This window comes from Culex quinquefasciatus, chromosome 1 (genome assembly GCF_015732765.1).
Source record: "Culex quinquefasciatus strain JHB chromosome 1, VPISU_Cqui_1.0_pri_paternal, whole genome shotgun sequence".
Lineage (NCBI taxonomy): Eukaryota > Metazoa > Arthropoda > Insecta > Diptera > Culicidae > Culex > Culex quinquefasciatus.
Genome location: NC_051861.1, coordinates 64,449,390 through 64,470,785, shown reverse-complemented (window position 1 = coordinate 64,470,785; position 21,396 = coordinate 64,449,390). Strand labels below are relative to the sequence as shown.

Genomic DNA, 21,396 nt, shown 5'->3' with positions numbered 1-21,396 from the left:
TGCACGCGTACAAGCAAACCTAAACTCTGCCGTGTACTGTCTGTACGCGCACACGAACCTCGAGTTTAAAACCGAACCTTGCACCCCGGGTACAAACCCCGTGCAAGCCGACGACGCAGAAAAGAGACAAAAATAGTTCCCTCACGCTCCCTCTGCTGTAAAGCGGTGTTTCATTCTCCGCTGCAGTCACACTACAGTGTTTGCCACAGAGAGAGTGAGAAGCAGTCATTTTTTCGTCTCTTTACACGCTCTTCGCTCGCACGGCGTTGTACCCGAGGTGTGCACCCCGTGTTTACACCGCGTGTAAACTTGAGTGCGCCGTGCGGGGAGAACTCGAACATGGCAGCCTGGTGTGTTTGAGGTTCATCTGCACTGAAAACTTGTGCGGCGTGTACGGCGTGCGCGCGTTTCGGGAAGACTGCTTTTAAGTGATCTAGGTTTCATGTTAGCAAAAAAAGTACTCGATTAACAAACACAAAACAATAAGTTTTGTCAAAAAAATGCTCCAGTTATTCGATGAAAACTTCAGTTTTTGGTTTGGAAACAACATTTTATCTATTAATAGTTTCAAAGCTTATCTCATTACCTTTCCAACGATGTATAATTGTCCTAATAAAATATTTAAAATGGCTGAGCTATGTTAAAATTATACAATCAGCCTTTTTTACGAAAAACGCTAGATTTTTACTCCATTTTTTGACTTTCAGCTTGCGTATCTCCGTAATGAACAAACTTAGAGCTTTGAAAATTTGGATTTTTCTTAGTTAGAATGTTTACTTTCGAGAAAAAAATACCAAAAAATATTTGGATAAGGTCACTTTTTTGAAACTTGGCCACCCAATGTACCATAGTGGCATTGCCAGTTCCACATCTCTGATGAACAAGCCGAAGTTGACCTGCACGAGTACGTCAAGAGCTTCTTTGCGGTTGAAAGCCTCGGAGTCATGGCAGTACCGAGCGAGGAGAGCGTCGACGACCAGCGTGCCAACAAGATTCTGTCCGAAACTACCAAACGAGTCGAAGGTGGGCGGTTTGAAACTGGCCTTCTCTGGAAACAGGACTACGTGGAGTTTCCGGATAGCAGACCGATGGCGGAGAAGCGGATGAAGTGTTTGGAGCGACTCCTGGGACGAGTTCCGGCACTGAACGATCAAGTACGAAAGCAGGACTTCCAGTCGAAAGGTTTTGCGCACAAGGCGACCGCTGCGGAACTGGACACTTTCGACCCTCGCCGGACCTGGTATTTGCCCCTCGGAGTAGTACTGAACCCAAAAAAGCCCGGCAAAGTGCGCGTGATCTTGGAGGCGGCTGTCAAGGTCGATGGCGTGTCCCTAAATACCATGCTGTTGAAGGGGCCCGACCTGTTGACGCCGCTGCTGTCCGTGCTTTTCCAGTTCAGGGAGAGACAGGTCGCCATCTGCGGTGAAGATTCGGGAACCCGATCGCAGCGCACAGCTGTTCCTGTGGAGAGATTTGCCGGACAAGCCGTTGGAAACCATGGTGGCCCGCGTCGCTATCTTTGGGGCGACGTGCTCCCCAGCCCACTCGCAGTACGTGAAAAATCTCAAGGCTGACGAACACGAAGCAGATCACCCGAAGGCGGCAGCAACGTTTCGCAACAAGCACTACGTTGACGATTACCTCGACAGTATCGATACGGCGGACGAAGCAGTTGCGATGGCGTTTGTAAAAATAATGATGTTAATTTGATTTGAAAACCGTGAAATATATGTAACCACTTAAGAAAAAAGCAGTACTACTCAAAAATAAGTAGGACTTGATCAACATTGACCTCACCCTCACGCGTGGCACGAGCTGTCAAAGTCGCTTACACTAATACAACGAAGCTGCTTCCGGTTCATTCGCGAGATTGAGAGAGCGGAGCACAAGAGAGGGAGAGGGAACGAAGAGAGCAGAATCGGGTGGATCAACAACCAACATCCCGATTTGCTTGTCAGTTGGATTTCTACTCGAAACGGTGACGGTTCGTTTGCGGCTGAGCCGCGCCAAGTTTTTGTTACGCCAGGTAAAAGTACACGCCGAGGGACAAAGCACCGGAACAGCTAGCGGAATATTCTTTTCGGTTCTGAAAACATCGGTCGGCGCTACTTGGTCCGCTAAGCACTAGCGGCGACCTTCGGCAAGCGAGAGCAGTATTTCTTGCTAAACCGAAAAGAACCGGTCTCGAACTTGGTGAGCCACGCGCGGCTGGAGGCCGCTCGACGCGGTCGCGAAGCTGCCTGAAGGAAGACGGCGGCGCGAAAGAACCGGCGATCACGCCGAACGATCCGCCGGGTTCTAAGGAGCGACAAGCGAATTCCATCGGTCGCGGAACGGCCAGCTACGAGGCCGAGCAGCGGCGCTGAAGAAGGAAGATGAAGAAGAGGGTGAGGGGAAGAAGGGTCAGGGCGAAGAAGAGGAAGTAGGCCTTGAGAAAGAGCCGATCGGTGGGCAGCTAAAAAATAAAAAGTGTTTCGAACTAATTTCTTCTGTTTGGGTTTTTTTGTCAAGAAAGAACTAATTTTTTTTTACAAATGGCGCCCAACGAGTAGAAATCCAACTGACAAGCAAATCGGGATGTTGGTTGTTGATCCACCCGATTCTGCTCTCTTCGTTCCCTCTCCCTCTCTTGTGCTCCGCTCTCTCAATCTCGCGAATGAACCGGAAGCAGCTTCGTTGTATTAGTGTAAGCGACTTTGACAGCTCGTGCCACGCGTGAGGGTGAGGTCAATGTTGATCAAGTCCTACTTATTTTTGAGTAGTACTGCTTTTTCTTAAGTGGTTACATATATTTCACGGTTTTCAAATCAAATTAACATCATTATTTTTACAAACGTTACACGAGGTTCATGCGAAAGCCGGATTCCACATCCGGAACTGGATCTCGAACGACAAAACCGTGCTGGCGCGGATCGGAGCGATCAACCCTACGACGGTCAAGAACTTCGTGATCGAGAAGGAAAGCGGATTAGGCACTGCAGTGGATCAGGTAAACCGACCACCGCCGATTTCGCCCGTATGTGGCGTTCCGGGTCAACGAAATCCTGTCAATGTCCAAGGCCGCCGGGTGGAGATACTGTCCATCGCGCATGAACGTCGCCGACGAAGCTACAAAGTGGGGCAAAAAAGAGACCAACTTTCGACCCGACGCGCAAGTTTACGTCTGCTACAAGTTCATTTACGATCAGGAAGAAAACTGGCCCGAAGTCTGCCTCGAGCGGGTTGAGGCGACGGAAGAACTCAGGCCAGCGTTCATGTTCAGCCACTTCGTGGTCAAGCCCATCATTCGACTAGAGCTGTTTTCGCGATGGGAACGCCTGCTGAGGATGTTCGCCTACGTCCATCGTTTTCTAGCGCGCAGACTGAAGCTGAAGCAGGAAACCTGTCTGGGCACGCTGACACGTGAGGATCTGCAGAACCTGCTAATGCCAGCCGAGATTAAACTACCATCCTCAATATTATCCCGCGAACTACCAAGCTAGCGAAAAAAGGCGAAGTCCAACTTCAAACAGCTGTATCTCGGCTCCCTGTGGACGGATTTTCAAAATTTAAGAAGCAAAAGATGCGGACAGGCTTTTTGAAAAGTCAAAAACAGAGGCACTTACCCTAAGTTATTCCCAAAACCAACCAGGTAACTTTTTTTAGCCCTCTATTTTCTAGTTGTTTTGCATTTTGGATCGAATGTTGAATGACAATTTGTTTAACATTTTATCATAATGCAAGTTACAGTACAATTATAATACCCAATACCATATTGGACCGATCTGGCCACATTGGGACCGGTTCCAGATTCTCCGGTGAAACCCGGAATATCCCCAATTCCATAGTATTTTCAAGGATTTTATTAGAATGGCAATATGGGTATCAAAATTCAGCATTTTCAAAATCAAGCTCACTGATGGCGCTGAAAACCATTTTGGACATATCTAGCCACTTAGGGACCGGTTCCAGGTTCTCCGGTGGAACCCGGAATATCCCCAATTCCAGAGTATTTTCAAGAATTTTATTAGAGTGGCAATATGGGTATCAAAATTCAGCATTTTCAAAATCAAGCTCATTGATGACGCTGAAAACCATTTTGGACATATCTGGCCACTTTGGGACCGGTTCCAGGTTCTCCGGTGAAACCCGGAACATCCCCAATTCCAGAGTATTTTCAAGAAATTTATTAGAGTGGCAATATGGGTATCAAAATTCAGCATTTCCAAAATCAAGCTCACTGATGACGCTGAAAACCATTTTGGACATATCTGGCCACTTTAGGACCGGTTCCAGGTTCTCCGGCGAAACCCGGAATATCCCCAATTCCAGAGTATTTTCAAGAATTTTATCAGAGTGGCAATATGTGTATCAAAATTCAGCATTTTCAAAATCAAGCTCATTGATGACGCTGAAAACCATTTTGGACATATCTGGCCACTTTGGGACCGGTTCCAGGTTCTCCCGTCGAACCCGGAATATCCCCAATTCCAGAGTATTTTCAAGAATTTTATTATAGTGGCAATATGGGTATCAAAATTCAGCATTTTCACTAATCAAGCTGATTGATGACGCTGAAAACCATTTTGGACATATCTGGCCTTTTTGGGACCGGTTCCAGGTTCCCGATGAAACCCGGAATATCCCCAATTCCAGAGTATTTTCAAGAATTTTATTAGAGTGGCAATATGGGTATCAAAATTCAGCATTTCCAAAATCAAGCTCATTGATGACGCTGAAAACCATTTTGGACATATCTGGCCACTTAGGGACCGGTTCCAGGTTCTCCGGTGGAACCCGGAATATCCCCAATTCCAGAGTATTTTCAAGAATTTTATTAGAGTGGCAATATGGGTATCAAAATTCAGCATTTTCAAAATCAAGCTCACTGATGACGCTGAAAACCATTTTGGACATATCTGGCCACTTTGGGACCGGTTCCAGGTTCTCCGGTGAAACCCGGAACATCCCCAATTCCAGAGTATTTTCAAGAAATTTATTAGAGTGGCAATATGGGTATCAAAATTCAGCATTTCCAAAATCAAGCTCACTGATGACGCTGAAAACCATTTTGGACATATCTGGCCACTTTAGGACCGGTTCCAGGTTCTCCGGCGAAACCCGGAATATCCCCAATTCCAGAGTATTTTCAAGAATTTTATCAGAGTGGCAATATGTGTATCAAAATTCAGCATTTTCAAAATCAAGCTCATTGATGACGCTGAAAACCATTTTGGACATATCTGGCCACTTTGGGACCGGTTCCAGGTTCTCCCGTCGAACCCGGAATATCCCCAATTCCAGAGTATTTTCAAGAATTTTATTATAGTGGCAATATGGGTATCAAAATTCAGCATTTTCACTAATCAAGCTGATTGATGACGCTGAAAACCATTTTGGACATATCTGGCCTTTTGGGACCGGTTCCAGGTTCCCCGATGAAACCCGGAATATCCCCAATTCCAGAGTATTTTCAAGAATTTTATTAGAGTGGCAATATGGGTATCAAAATTCAGCATTTCCAAAATCAAGCTCATTGATGACGCTGAAAACCATTTTGGACATATCTGGCCACTTAGGGACCGGTTCCAGGTTCTCCGGTGGAACCCGGAATATCCCCAATTCCAGAGTATTTTCAAGAATTTTATTAGAGTGGCAATATGGGTATCAAAATTCAGCATTTTCAAAATCAAGCTCACTGATGACGCTGAAAACCATTTTGGACATATCTGGCCACTTTGGGACCGATTCCAGGTTCTCCGGTGAAACCCGGAATATCCCCAATTCCAGAGTATTTTCAAGAATTTTATTAGAGTGGCAATATGGGTATCAAAATTCAGCATTTCCAAAATCAAGCTCACTGATGACGCTGAAAACCATTTTGGACATATCTGGCCACTTTAGGACCGGTTCCAGGTTCTCCGGTGAAACCCGGAATATCCCCAATTCCAGAGTATTTTCAAGAATTTTATCAGAGTGGCAATATGTGTATCAAAGTTCAGCATTTTCAAAATCAAGCTTATTGATGACGCTGAGAACCATTTTGGACATATCTGGTCATTTTGGGACCGGATCCAGGTTCTCCGGTCGAACCCGGAATATCCCCAATTCCAGAGTATTTTCAAGAATTTTATTAGAGTGGCAATATGGGTATCAAAATTCAGCATTTTCAAAATCAAGCTCACTGATGACGCTGAAAACCATTTTGGACATATCTGGCCACTTTAGGACCGGTTCCAGGTTCTCCGGTGAAACCCGGAATATCCCCAATTCCAGAGTATTTTCAAGAATTTTATCAGAGTGGCATCAAAATTCAGCATTTTCAAAATCAAGCTCATTGATGACGCTGAGAACCATTTTGGACATATCTGGTCATTTTGGGACCGGTTCCAGGTTCTCCGGTGAAACCCGGAATTTCCCAACTACGGAGTATTTTCAAGAAATTTATTGGGGGAGCATTATGGGTATCCGAATTCAGCATTTATTGATGACGCTTAAGACCATTTTGGACATATCTGGCCACTTTGGGACCGGTTCCAGGTTCTTCAGTAGAACCCGGAATATCCCCAATTACAGAGCAATTTCAAGAATTTTATTGGATTGGCAATATTGGTATCAAAATTCAGCATTTCCAAATCAAGCTCATTGATTAAAATAAAAACTAAAAACTATTTTGGACATATCTGGCCACTTTGGGACCGGTTCCAGGTTCTCCAGTGGAACCCGGAACAACCCCAATTACGGAGCTTTTCCTAGATGGCAATATGGGTATCAAAATTCAGCATTTTCAAAATAAAGTTTTTTGTTGACACTCAAATTATTTTTTTGGAATGATTTTGAAAATGCTAAATTTTGTTAATGCGTATTGCCACTCCAATAAAATTCTTGAAATTGATCTGTAATTGGGGATATTCCGGGTTCCACCGGAAAACCTGGAACCGGTCCCAAAATGGCCAGATATGTCCAAAATGGGTATTAGCGTCATCAATGAGTTTTATTTTGAAAATGCTGAATTTTGATACCCATATTGCCACTCTAATAAATTTCTTGAAAATACTCCGTAGTTGGGATATTCCGGGTTCCACTGGAGAACCTGGAACCGGTCCCAAAGTGGCCAGATATGTTCGTTGCGTCGATATAGTTTTTTGCGTCATCAATGAGCTTGCTGAATTTTGATACCCATATTGCCACTCTAATAAAATTCTTGAAAATACTCTGGAATTGGAGATATTCCGGGTTCCACCGGAGAATCTGGAACCGGTCCCAAAGTGGCCAGATATGTCCAAAATGGTTTTCAGCGTCATCAGTGAGCTTGATTTTGGAAATGCTGAATTTTGATACCCATATTGCCACTCCAATAAAATTCTTGAAAATACTCTGGAATTGGGGATATTCCGGTTCCACCGAGAATCTGGAACCGGTCCCAAAGTGGCCAGATATGTCCAAAATGGTTTTCAGCGTCATCAGTGAGCTTGATTTTGAAAATGCTGAATTTTGATACCCATATTGCCATTCTAATAAAATTCTTGAAATTGCTCTGTAATTGGGGATATTCCGGGTTCCACCGGAAAACCTGGAACCGGTCCCAAGATGACCAGATATGTCCAAAATGGGTATTAGCGTCATCAATGAGTTTTATTTTGAAAATGCTGAATTTTGATACCCATATTGCCACTCTAATAAATTTCTTGAAAATACTCCGTAGTTGGGATATTCCGGGTTCCACTGGAGAACCTGGAACCGGTCCCAAAGTGGCCAGATATGTCCAAAATGGTTTTCAGCGTCATCAGTGAGCTTGATTTTGAAAATGCTGAATTTTGATACCCATATTGCCACTCTAATAAAATTCTTGAAAATACTCTGGAATTGGAGATATTCCGGGTTCCACCGGAGAATCTGGAACCGGTCCCAAAGTGGCCAGATATGTCCAAAATGGTTTTCAACGTCATTAGTGAGCTTGATTTTAAAAATGCTGAATTTTTGATACCCATATTGCCACTCTAATAAATTTCTTGAAAATACTCCGTAGTTGGGATATTCTGGGTTCCACCGGAGAACCTGGAACCGGTCCCAAAGTGGCCAGATATTTCCAAAATAGTTTTTAGCGTCATCAATGAGCTTGATTTTGAAAATGCTGAATTTTGATACCCATATTACCACTCTAATAAAATTCTTGAAAATACTTTAGAATTGGGGATATTCCGGATTCCACCGGAGAACCTGGAATTGGTCCCAAAATGGCCAGAAGTATCCAACAATGGTTTTAGCGTCATCAATGAGTTTTATTTTGAAAATGCTGAATTTTGATACCCATATTGCCACTCTAATAAATTTCTTGAAAATACTCCGTAGTTGGGATATTCCGGGTTCCACCGAAGAATTGACGTTATAGCAAGTCTGTTTACATCGTGTCAATATAGCTAACACTTTCGGAGTACTTTTTCGTGTTTTAAACCGATCATTTTCACCCGCGTCGTGATTCATCGCGACTATCGCGCTCTAGTCCGTCTCGGCGAAGTGAAGTTTTTACTAATAAGTGACAATTAAGTTAATTTAGTTAAGTTTATTTTGGAGAAATTTCTGCTATTGTTACCTTCTGTCCTGCTCGTCACATATCGCTTGGCTACTTTATCATCTGGCTGCCAGCCTTGGGCTCGGCGATACAGACAAACATGACGCGTCCGCAGCTTTGCGCGGCTGATGTCTGCAGTAACCCTGGCGTGAGGCACAACAACAAACTCATTCAGTGCTACGGCGGTTGCGACAAAAGCTTCCACTGGAAGTGTATTGGACTCACAGCTGCCGGCTCTTCAGCGCTGAGAGACAACCCAGGAATGTTTTGGTTCTGTGAAAATTGCAAGAACAACTCTCTGTTTCGGCTTCACCGCAAGGTGGATATATTTGTGAAACAGTTGAGGCCACCCGCATTCTCCTGAGACGTGTGGAAACCAACCTCGAGTCGAAAATCGAAACTTGCTACAACATGATTGGAAACATCTCCAAGCTGAACCAGCTGTCGTACGCTACTCTGGAAGCCTGCCATGGTGACTTACACAACACTGCTGCCCTGGATCTCTCTATTCGTTCGGTTGGCGATAAGGCCGTCGAATCAGCTGCTGACGCAAATGGGAAACGCAAACTCAGCGAGGGCAGCGTTGATGTAGACGACGAAGTTGCTGCCGGTGACGACGATGCTGTTCAAGAATGCCCTTCGAAGCGTAAAGGAACCTCCAGCACAGCCCTTCACCTGCCGCTGAAGATCTTGCCGACCTTCCCACTCCTACCTTCGCTTCTGTAGTTGCTGGTGTAACCTCACCTACCGAGCTTCCTGAACAGCCAGCCCGAAGTGCAGTACCTCCGCTCGCTGCTCCCCCCGTTCAACCTGAACCTGAACTCCCTGTTCAAGCTACCGACCCTGTGGTTGAAGAACCTTCGGTTTCCACGGGTAATTACACAACAAGTATATGTCCAGCCGAAGCAGGACGTGATACTGCACCACAAATAAGTTATTCCGAATTTCACCAGTACTATGTTCAATTCGACGACAACGGCAATGTGATTCGTCGATCTTACGACCCACCGACCCAAACGACCTCCACCACTTACGACCCACCGACTCAAACGACCTCCACCACTCCGAATTCACCTACCATCGAGCTCGCTATGGATGTTTCGACAAGCCCTGCGAGCTATCTACAGACCAGCGCCGAGCATCCACTGGAAGCCGAATCTGTTCTGCCCGCTGCTTCCGCTGATGGTGGAATCTCATCCTGTGCACCTTTGCCTGCAGTTCAACATTTTGTCACAGGTAATTGCACAAATTGTATATGTCCAGCCGAAGCTGGACAAGATACCGCACTGCCTCAAGGAAATTCCGCACCTCCCCCAGCATCGAACACACCTTCATCTCTCGAAGCCGATGCTAGCCATTTGTCTGGTGAGACACCAAACTCCTTCTTACAACCAACGTCTAAACGAGCCAGGCATGCCGCATCTTCAACCTTCCGATCAGCAAACCACTCGACGCAATCAGTTCCAGCAAACTATTCGACGCACCCCGGTGCTTTCGGGACCCGCTGCTCATCCAGCGCCGCAACTGTCACCACCCTACCTGGATTACCGACGCCGAACCTAGTCGCGCCCTTCGCATCTTTAACCTTCCGTGCAGGTAATGCTCGTTCGGGTATATGTCCGGCCGAAGCCGCAGGTGCTGCCGCCCCCTCATTCGGTTTCCAAAACGTTCCAGCAAACTATTCGACGCAACCCGGTGCTTTCGGGACCCGCTGCTCATCCAGCGCCGCAACTATCACCACCCTACCTGGATTACCGACGCCGAACCTAGTCGCGCCCTCCGCACCTTTAACCTTCCGTGCAGGTAATTCTCGTTCGGGTATATGTCCGGCCGAAGCCGCAGGTGCTGCCGCCCCCTCATTCGGTTTCCAAAACGTTCCAGCAAACTATTCGACGCAACCCGGTGCTTTCGGGACCCGCTGCTCATCCAGCGCCGCAACTATCACCACCCTACCTGGATTACCGACGCCGAACCTAGTCGCGCCCTCCGCACCTTTAACCTTCCGTGCAGGTAATGCTCGTTCGGGTATATGTCCGGCCGAAGCCGCAGGTGCTGCCGCCCCTCATTTGGATTCCCAACCGTTCCAGTTTTTCGTTTCGGATCCACTACCAACCGGCAATCTGGCAGCTCTCGATCAGCGTCTGGACAACCACAAGCTCACAATGCCTTCCAAACATCACAATCAACATTGGCTGGGTTCCATCTTCCTGCAGCCAACAGAAGTACGGCATTTTCGCTTGCTGCCAACACTAGAGTGCAACCAATCAACAACAATCCACAATCTGTGCCACAACAAAAAGCTGCTCGTCCCCGGAACCGGAAGCAGCTACAGCCCCACTTACAGCCCTTCCTACAACCACCATTAGTTCAACACAATTTGGCTCCTCCTCTTCAGCAAACTGCCCCGGCTTTTACCTGCAAGCATTTCTATGCTAAACCGTTTGACCCCGCAACAACGGCCGAGCAAATCGCTAATTACATCCAAAGCCGTACCGGCTGGTGCTATGATAACTTTAACTGTCAACGACTGACTTCTGAGTCTCGTTCAGACTCTCGACCACTAACATTCGTGTCGTTCAAAGTTACCGTGCCCGATGTTGTAGCTTTTACCAATGTTATTACCAACTCAGCATTCTGGCCCGACTTTGTTAGCGTCGATTCGTTCACTTCAAGGCGTCGTTCATAGCAATCAAAGCCCTGCTCAGCTCTCGCTTCCGTAACATCGAATACCAGACGAGACATTCTTTCTGTTTACTACCAAAATCTTGGCGGCCTGAATAGTTCCTTAGCTGAATACAAGCTCGCGTGCTCCGATGCTTCTTATGACCTTTATGCCTTTACCGAAACTTGGTTGGTTGCAGGGTAGCCAAATGGCACCAGATCGTAATGAGGATGTCAAATTTGAGTTCCTGAGCAAAAATCAGTGTGGTTTGACAAGTCGGAAAGTGTACTTGTGAAATTACCGAAATTGGTCCAACGGAACCATGTTACGGATATTCCGGGTTGATGGCAGGGTGGCCAAATGCCACCAGAACGTACTGAGGATGTCAAATTTGTGTTCCTGAGCAAAAATTTGTGTTGTTTGACGTATCGGAAAGTACACTAGTGAAATTACCGAAATTGGTCCACCGGAACCATGTTACGGATATTCCGGGTTGGTGGCAGGGTGGCCAAATGGCACCAGATCGTAATGAAGATGTCAAATTTGAGTTTCTGAGCAAAAATCAGTGTTGTTTGACATGTCGGAAAGTGTACTTGTGAAATTACCGTAATTGGTCCATCGGAACCATGTTACGGATATTCCGGGTTGGTAGCAGGGTGGTCAAATGGCACCAGATCTTAATGAGGATGTCAAATTTGAGTTCCTGAGCAAAAATCAGAGTTGTTTGACATGTCGGAAAGTGTACTTGTGAAATTACCGTAATTGGTCCACCGGAACCATGTTACGGATATTCCGGGTTGGTGGCAGGATGGCCAAATGGCACCGGAACGTACTGAAAATGTCAAATTTGATTTCCTGAGCCAAAATTAGTGTCATTTGACATGTCGGAAGCCATATTAGAATTGATGAAGAATTCGACATCCGTTCCTGTGTAGTCGGTTCCGGAAGGGTGGCCAATTCATATCCGTAGGCCCGGGATCAAAGGAATATGCCTAATATGTCCAGAACAGGTCTTGGAGCAAATTGGGATGGTTTTTCTGAAGAATTTATGATAATAATCATAATTTGTAGATTGGGTTGCATACCCGGACAAAAACCTACCCCACTAGGTTCCGGAATATCTCCGTGGCCAAGTATCCGATTCCGGATTTCTTTGTAGATTCTGAAAATAGACATTTGTCCGGTTCTTTTGAGGGGTGAACGAACTTATTTGGTCAAAAGAGGCCAAAGCTTATTTATGTAGCTTATTTATTTATTTATTTATTTATTTATTTATTTATATTGTATGTAATTTTCGTTAGCTTAATAGGCTAGTTTAAGTAATTATGTAAAAGCCTTTTTGTCATTTGGACTGTAAATCTGTTGGCAATAAAAAAAGAGGTTTTGTGCCTATTTGAGAAGGACCCATCGGTTGGCGATCCACTCAAACGGGCTTTTCCCTCCAAACAAAACAAAACAACAAAGATACAGCATTTTTAAGGTTTTTTTCGGTATCTCGTATCAGACGTTCGGACTGTAAGGGTTAAGTAGTTTTAGTTAAAGTTAATCATTAGGGCGCATATCCGCCTGTTGATTCGCACACAATAAATTAAACTTGAAAGTGTCCGAACTGGTTCTGGAGTGTCCAAATATGGTCCAATTGGGTTTTGCTGGTTCCAGTGTACATAGCTTGTAATTCCATGAAGTTTGATATGTCGCACGATAGGCTTTTATCAAAATAGCAATTTGGCCACTTCCAGGGTATCCGGTTCCAGAGTGGCCAGATATGATCCAAATGGCATACAACCTGTTCCGGAGCGTATGACTCGTATTTTTAAAGATTATATATAGTTTATTATGCATTAATCCATAGATAAATTTAATAAAACTTATGAGAGTTCGGCATAGCACAGGTGCATTTCTAGACATCCATATATTTCATTTGCGTCCAAAAGAACGAAAATCGGTTGCAAAATGGATTTTTGCCAGCATTTTCTATTCCGAGGTCATATAGACCCCTTAACACCTTTAATATTGGGGTCCTTTTCGGCCTTTTTGAAAATTAAATTTGCCATAACTTTTGCTTTATACATGGTACGATCTTTCAATTTAATGAAGTTTGATACGTCGGATAATTGGGTATCTCTCATATTCTGGAAGTGTCCTCAAGGCGCCACCGGTAACCGGTTCCAGATTGGCCAGGATGGGTCAACGAACAACGGCATGACCGTAGATTGACATATCTTTCAATTTCATGGATGATGAAATGGATGATAGGGTTTCATTCATTCACACGTCCTCTTCCTCTCTTCGCACTTCCGGTGCACGCGTTCGGGGCCCCGTTCTCGCCGCTCTGCCGTCGTCGCTGCTCCTTCCTGCTGTCGTCGGCGCTCCTCCGGCGCTCTGCCAAGGGGTGGCTTCTTCGTCAGTCGGATGGACCCTCCGACGCTTCGGCTGCAGCCTTCAAGGACCCTCGCCTGCCGTCCGCGCCCTTCCTGTGCTTGGTGACGTGCAACAGGCTTCGACGGTGTCCGGGGACTCCGTCGGAACAGTCCGGGGTTAGGGTTCGCGGTTGTAATGGTAACGGCCTTTTTTTTCTTTTGCATAGGACGTACCCGCCCTAATATCACGGTAAGCTCTCAACCTCCCCGGAACTGTCTTTCGATATTACGTCGGGGAGGAGCAGCGCTAGTTGCGCTCTCGTTTCGGAACGGTTGTTCCGAGAGGCACGCTCTATCATCGCGTGCCTTTTCATCAATTGTTAATATCTCAACTTTAATATGTCAACAGAACTACTGGGCCCGGGGCCCTTCGTTTCGGGACGCACGCTGGTCCGTGCGCCACTTCTCTTGCAGTTTAAGCATCATCTGCGTTATAGCTGTGGAAGCTGCACCCCATGCTTCCTCGCTCTGGCACATTCTGTCTGTCAGGTTGTCTGGCGATGTGTCAGGACCACATCCCAGCAACAAGATCTCCCTGCTGCTTTGGAACCGGGGGCATTCAAATACCACATGTTCCACCGTTTCGACAGTGCCTGGACAGTTCGGGCAATTGGGTGAGATTGCGTGTCCGAATCTGTGTAGGTACTGTCTGAAGCACCCATGCCCCGATAGGACTTGGGTTAGGTAGAAATTTATTTCACCATGCGTTCTGTTTACCCACCTTTCTAGGTTGGGTATCACGCGATGTGTCCATCGCCCTTTGGTCGAGTCATCCCAGCTTCGTTGCCAAACAGTCATAGTGGCTGTCCTGGCCGAAGCACGATGCCTCCTGACCCCTCTTAGCTCGTGGCATCGCATGTCTTCTTGGACAAGTAGTCCAATTGGGATCATGCTAGCCAGTACGCAGGCCGCCTCTGCTGATGTGGTGCGATACGCACTACATACCCTAAGGCAAATTAGCCTATAGACGCTCGTAACCTTCTGTAGGTTAGTTTTAGCTTCTAAGGCAGCGCCCCATGCCGGTGCTCCGTAGCGGAGGACAGAACCGACCACTGTTGCCAGTAGGCGCCTTTTGCTACTTTTGACAGCAGAGTTATTCCCCATCATGCGAGATAGGGATGCTATCGCTTTCATAGCTTTCTTACATACGTAGTCAACATGACTGTTGAAACTCAATTTGTCATCTACCCGGATACCCAGGTAGAGCAAAGACCTCTTCGAGGCGATCGAGCAGTTCCCTGCTCTGACGTTAATGCACTGTGCAGACTTGAAGTTGTTCACGGCAATTACCTCTGTCTTTTGATGCGCAAGCCCTAGATGGTGCAACCCCATCCATTCTTCGATTGTCCGTATTGCTTCGGTTGCTTGTACCTCGACTTGGAGCTGTGACTCACCGAGCACCATTAGGACGATGTCGTCGGCAAAGCCAACTATGCTAACGCCCGTCGGTAACTCCAGGGTCAGCACCCCGTCGTACATACCATTCCACAACCCAGGACCGATCAAGGAGCCTTGTGGGACCCCCGCCGTGATGATCAGTTCGCGAAGACCCTCGTCCGTCTCATAGAGAAGGACTCGGTTTTCGAAGTAGCTTTTAAGCAACTTGCACAGGTAGTTGGGGACGCGAAATCTATGGAGGGATCTCGCAATGGCGTCCCAACTAGCGCTATTGAAAGCATTCTTGACATCTAGAGTGATGACAGCGCAGAAGCGCATCCCTCGACGCTTGGGCTCGACTGCGATCTTAGCTTTCTCAAGGACTGCTTTGATCGCGTCGACCGTGGACCTTCCTTTTCTGAAGCCAAATTGACGGTCTGAAAGACCCCTCTCTAAATAAATCGTTAATCTGTTGAGAATAACTCTCTCAAGCAGTTTGCCAGCGGTGTCTATGAGACAAATGGGTCTATACGCGGATGGGTCGCCGGGTGGCTTCCCCGGTTTTGGCAACAGGACGAGCCTTTGTCGCTTCCACCGGTCCGGAAAGACTCCAGTGTCCATGCACTTTTGGAGAGCCGACCTGAACATGTCCGGGTTTTCCTCGATCGCCAATTTAAGGACCTGGTTGGGGATCCCATCGGGCCCCGGTGCCTTATTCGCTTTGAGGGCTGATGCGGCTTTGATAAGTTCCTCATTCGTGATGATTTGTTCATCTATCGTCAACCCCTCATGGTAGTAGGGAGTCGTTGGCCAGGGCTCAACCTCGTGGTGAGGGAACAACCCGTCGATGATCCGTGACATCATTTCTGGTGAACGATCAATGGCAACCGCGCCACTCTTCAGCTTAGCCATAACAATCCGATAGGCGTTACCCCATGGTGCATTGTTGGCTTCTTGGCAGAGGTTGCCGAAGCAGTTCCTCTTGCTCTCTTTAATTGCCTTGCTAAGGGTAGCTTTGGCGAATTTGTAGATCACCCGCCTGGCTTCCCTCTGCTCTTCGGAGCGAGCTCGTTGGAGTTTCCTCCGGGCCCTCAGGCTAGCTGCTCGGATGGCAGCTATATTCTCGTTCCACCAGTAAACTGGGGATCGCGCGTTTCTAGGCTTAGATTGCCTCAGCATAGCTGCATCACTAGTATCAGTCAGGATGGTCACTAGCCCGTCGCAGTCGAGTTCTAGGATGTCCCGAGTGGCACTTTCTCTTCTTAGCGCTTCGACAAAGACTTCCTTGTTCAGAGTCGATGTCTTCCACCGGCACTCTTGTCGGGAGGTCGGTTGCGCGGGTCCGCGGGCCACACGGCAGATCCTAAACGTTACCGCTTGGTGATCGCTGTGAGTGTAGCCCTCGTCCACTTTCCAGTCCATGCTTGCCATAAGGCTGGGACTACAGAAAGTAACGTCAACGATTGACGAGACTCCGTTCCTGCGGAACGTGCTCGTGAATCCTTCATTGGCTAAATCAACATTTAGCCTGGCAAGTGCCTCAAGTAGGTCCTGGCCTCTACGGTTCGACTCGCGGCTACCCCATTGTGTGGACCATGCATTAAAATCGCCGGCCACCACTACGGGGGTTTTGCCTGTGAGTGCGTCCGTCAGTCTATCCAGCATTCTGTCGAACCTGTCTATAGACCACCTCGGGGGAGCGTAGCAGCTGCAGTAGAAGACCCCGTTAACCTTAGCGATCACGAAGCCCTCCTCTGCTGCTACTAGCTCTTGTATTGGGAACTGACCCGTTACCCAGATTGCCGCAGCCTTTGGCGGGTCGCTCAACCAATTCCTATTCCCCTCCGGGACTTGGTATGGTTCCGAGAGAAGCGCTATGTCGCATTTCTTCTCGACCACCGTCTGAAAGAGCAGCTGTTGCGCCGTGTCACAGTGATTGAGGTTCAACTGTATCACTTGCACGGTCGCAGCTTTTCGTTCGCGCTTCTAAAGCGTCCCCTGTGCAGATTAGACACTTTGCCTTGGCCGTGCAGCCTTTCGACTGATGGCCTTCGACGCCGCATCGTCTGCATAGCTTACTACGGTCGGGTCCCTTGCAGGACCATGACTTGTGACCGTACTCAAGGCACTTGAAGCAGACGGTTGGGCGTTCGATCGCAGACACTGGGCATACTGACCAGTTGACTTTGATCTTACCCACCTTAAGCACCATGGCCGCGATTTTCGCTGGTAGCTTAAAGGTAGCCGTCTGCGTGCCTTGATTATACTTCCTTAATTGTACGGGTACCGAAAGGGTGCCCGTAAGACACTGCGTTGTTATGGCGTCAAGGAGGTCTTCTGCCGTCGCCGTCTCATCCAGGTTCTTACACTGGAGAGTGGTTTCTGAACAGAGTGACCGGACCTTGATTTCGTCACTTCCAACGCTCTCGGTAACCAGTCGGGCGTACTCGGAACTGGGCTTCGTACCCTTTTTGAGAATAAGGAGAAGCTCGTTCTGACGAGTTCGCCGCACCGATTTAGTAGCCTCGCCAAGCTCCTTAAACTGCTCTTTAGAGCGCAGGTTTCGCAATAGACTTGCGTAGCTTTTCTCATCGGCCTTTATCGCTATAGCCTCGTTCCTCGTACGGGGCTTGTGCTTGGACCTAGGTTTCCTTCGGTTCACCACCGTGAAACCATCATTAGCGTTTCCATCACTGCTTTCGTCGCCCGGGTTGCCACCTTGGGACACCCCATCGGGGCTGGTGCCAACATCCTTGCTACCTGAAGGCGTGATTGGAACTGTAGGCTTGGGATCTGCGTTCTGGACGCCACCCTTCGCCTGCTTTGGCTTCTGATTTTGTTGGTTCTTACCATTGTTCTTGCCCTTGTTCTTTCCAGTCTTGCCAGACTTTCCAGACTTCGGTTCCGACTCCCACTTGGCCTTCTCCTCTTTGAGGCCCTTCAGTTCTTCACGCAGAATAAGGATTTCCTGCTGTGAATTCGCAAGCTCTGAAGAAAGAGGTGATTGGGCCCCTGATTGAGACTCACACGAAGGTGGTGTGACGGTCGTCTCTTTCAGGGCTGCTACCTCGGCGCTGAGCGCCTGGTTCTGCTCGCGAAGTGCGTACACTTCGCTGTCGAGCGCAGCTGGGATGGAGGCCGGCTTAGCAGCTGCAAGCTCCGCAATGGTTTTGGATAGTTCCTCAACCGTTGCTTGGAGGGCTGCATTCTGCTCCCGTAGCGAATTAAATTCACTGTGGGTTACCTGGTCCTCTACTTCGATGGAAGAGTGAGAATCGTTGTGGACCTCGAGGGCTTTCACCCTCTCCTCCAGCAACAGTCTCTCAGCTTTCTCCGTACTAGCCTCCTCAGCGAGGGTATTGTACTTCGATCGCATCTCCTTCCAGAGTTCCTCCGCTTGGCGCACTAGTACCGTGAGTGACAGTCCAGATCTGGTGATGTCACTTCTGATATTGCCAGCGCTTCTGATATGCTCGTTTAGCCTTGCGACTTCCTCGAGGGTGTAGTAGACGTTAGTCTTGCTACCCTCGGGCAGGAGGTCGTTTAGCACCACGTGCGCTCGTTCGCGTATTGCGTCGCTATCTATGGTAGGAGGTTTTCTCCTATTTCGTCCCGGGATGGGCGGTAGTTTCGGAGTTATCATCCGCTCTATCGGCCCTGTCCTCACACGTTTTGGGTCCCCTAGGATCTTCTCCTCAGAGAGGGATCGCTTGTAGGTCCCCACCATCTTCTGCCCTGCACCAGTCTTCGCGAACTGGTACACAGCATTTTTCACGATCAGCGGGCCATTGACCGCAGTCTCAGGCTGGTTCGCTATCGCCTCGGCCGGTACTACTAAGGCAGGCTGGGAGGTAGTCCCCCCAGACTCCGCGTTTTCCACCGGACTTTCTTCTTGATCCGATGCTTTGGGTGCATCGGAACCCTCTTTTGAAATTTTTGAATTTGACAACATGCTGGTTCATCCCACGAGTCGCTAGGGAAATATACCGTCCGCCACGCCATTGCCCTGCTTTAGCGCGGTAAGGGCTACAATACTGTGGGGTGCGCCCTGTTGCCCCACAGGCTACCGTTCGCGACTAGGCTGTTTTAAACCCTCCTAGCCATGAATCCCTCGACACGGATCGCATCACATCTTGGATTTAGGTTTGTGAAGTATGGGCCTTTGAATGCTTAAAGCGGCATTCGTTCGCTTTGTCGGAAGGATTTAACGGACTGGTGTGGCTTTTTGTAGGAAAACAACAACAACATTGCCCAAGTTGGATTCCACCACGTCCTGATCGACTTCCCGCTGTTGGTCCGGGTGCTCAGCAGTGTAAACATGCAAGAGCATTCAGCTATCCGCCAACTGCAACCCGCCCGGTAGCCTCAGCTCAGCTCCCGCGGGGACCTTCACATGTCCCCACGGACCGGGTAACGGCCTGGCGGTCGAACAATGTCCAGCGAGACGCTGACGGTTCGTACGGATGGTTCACCGGGCCGGATGTCGCACGGCCGGGTTGAAACCAATCGGTGTTCACGCAGTGAACAAAGGAACACAAAGGGGTCCTGGATGAGGGATTCAAAATGGCGGTTAGGGTATTGTCAGGCTTGGGGTTTCTTCGGGGATTTTCCTGGGGGTTTCCCGGTCATACCTGGATGTCCAAATCTCCTACGGGCAACTCCTGCTCTCTCGTCACGGCCACGGATGTAGCTCTTCCGGGCACTTCACAATCCTCCACACACAAAAAAATATCATGGTAATGACAAAAGTAACTTACTTTTGAATTATTAAGTGGTTAAAATTTGCTACATTAAAAGTTTTATTCTTGTTTTGAAAATGAAAACTTTTACTGCTACAGTTTTTGAAAATCTCATTCCTAACTTATTTAAAAGTTTTAACTTTTAATTCGACTGTATAATTTCTTTCATTTTGTCGTTCTCGTGAAACCGTGTACGTCTAAGTCCAAAATGTAAACAAACGTTTAGGTGATTCCGGTGGTTAGTGAGTGGTGGTCCACGACGTCAATCAAAACAGAACGCGTCCGCAGCCAGGACTTGTACGCGGATACCTTCGAAGGAGGATGGTGCGGAACAAGGTTATGGGATTAGGGGAAAGTTGGTTTTCAAAGGATGAGGCCAGCTTCCTGCCGGATCTGCAGCTGTTTCACGACCGAAATGGGTAAGAAGGAAGCTTGGGTGTTTGGTGGCGTTTGTGTTTGATTTTGTTTGTTTTTGTAGGACGCCGTTTATGCGGATGTGAATTTGCACCGGTTGTATTCGATAAAGTTAATTTTAACGGTGAGGAGAAGGATCCGACGGAAGAGGGAAACGACGAGAAGCGATCGGAGGTGGTCAGCGCGGATTTTGCACTCGGTGCCGGCGGTTTACGACCATCAGCAGCATTATGTGCCGGAAGTGATGACGGGACAGTGTGGGATGTCCTGAGGGTCCGCAGTCCATTTCTCGGTGCGGGACATGTATGACGAGTATTACATAAACATCCGGGAGAACAGTTTGCACCAGTCCTGGAAGAACCGTCTGTACGAAAGCCACAGGTCCTGAAGCTGTCGTACTCGGATTACTTCCAGAGGTTGGAGCGATATCCGACGAACCTGATCAAGAACATCTACCTGGAATACCGAAGAAGTCACCGGTGAGTATTGAGAATGAGTTCAGTGTCTAGCCAATTTAATTTACTTTCAAACTCTTTCAGCAACTCCCGCCCGCAAACTCTCAACTCGCGACGGCGCAGCTTCGGCCGGATGAACTGGCAACATCTGTGCCATTCTCGAAGGAGGACGATGTGATCGGAAACTATCGGTTCAGGCGCTTCACTTCCCAGTCGGAAAACGTCGACTCACCTTCCCGAATTAACACCCAATGGCCAACTCCTCCAAGCCTGTCCTGATGATGGCCGGCAACGAGACCACCCTGTTCTCTACATCGCTGTCGCGCTCCAAAATGTAGGCCGCGAATCGCGATGTTGAGCAGCATAAGCAGCTGTTTAAATATTAAAATAAAAATAGAAATAAAATCCATCACATTTCTCGAAAATCATCACTATAATGTTAAATGTTATTTATTGTTGCCATAAAAATTTTCTTCTTATAATGAAAGTAAAATACTTTTACCGATACAACGATTTTGTTCCAGAAGTGCATGGTAGTATCAAAAACTTTCCAACTTTTAAATTAAAAGTTTGAACATTCTACGAATATTCACCAACGCGAATTTTTAATCTAACGAACGATATTTTTATATTTAGAGTATTTTTCTTTGTGTGCAAGGATTAACTTCTCCAACACTTGTCTTCGCGAGTAACGGTTGCACTTGCCGACAACCTTCCACTTCTCGATATCCGGACTTAATGACCGAGCAAAGGTCGGGTCAAAATCCTGAACCCCTGA

The 21,396-nt window shown here is 47.6% G+C and overlaps 1 protein-coding gene and 1 long non-coding RNA gene across 3 annotated transcripts; both read left to right on the top strand.

The window, feature by feature from the left end:
- Window positions 1-9,233: 9,233 nt before the first annotated feature.
- On the top strand, window positions 9,234-10,604 carry LOC119768102. Its single transcript, XM_038258514.1, has 2 exons — window positions 9,234-10,354; window positions 10,433-10,604. The coding sequence occupies exons 1-2, from the start codon at window positions 10,167-10,169 to the stop codon at window positions 10,563-10,565; spliced, it is 321 nt and encodes a 106-aa protein (XP_038114442.1). The 5' UTR covers window positions 9,234-10,166; the 3' UTR covers window positions 10,566-10,604.
- A 9,280-nt stretch (window positions 10,605-19,884) lies between these two features.
- Window positions 19,885-21,076, top strand: LOC119768117. 2 transcript variants are annotated; one of them, XR_005277943.1, is made up of 3 exons: window positions 19,885-20,085; window positions 20,228-20,642; window positions 20,703-21,076. It is a non-coding gene; the product is annotated as an uncharacterized LOC119768117 (long non-coding RNA). The 2 variants fall into 2 exon arrangements; XR_005277937.1 differs by lacking the exon at window positions 19,885-20,085 and adding an exon at window positions 20,115-20,168 and having other exon boundaries at window positions 20,703-21,075.
- Window positions 21,077-21,396: the final 320 nt, after the last annotated feature.

What these genes read in the sequence shown, in the direction of transcription:
- LOC119768102 (XM_038258514.1), top strand. Translation starts at nt 10,167, where the DNA reads ATGTCCGGCCGAAGCCGCAGGTGCTGCCGCCCCCTCATTCGGTTTCCA. An exon ending in ACCTTTAACCTTCCGTGCAG is followed by an intron (nt 10,355 to 10,432) that starts GTAATTCTCGTT and finishes AAAACGTTCCAG; the next exon opens with CAAACTATTCGACGCAACCC.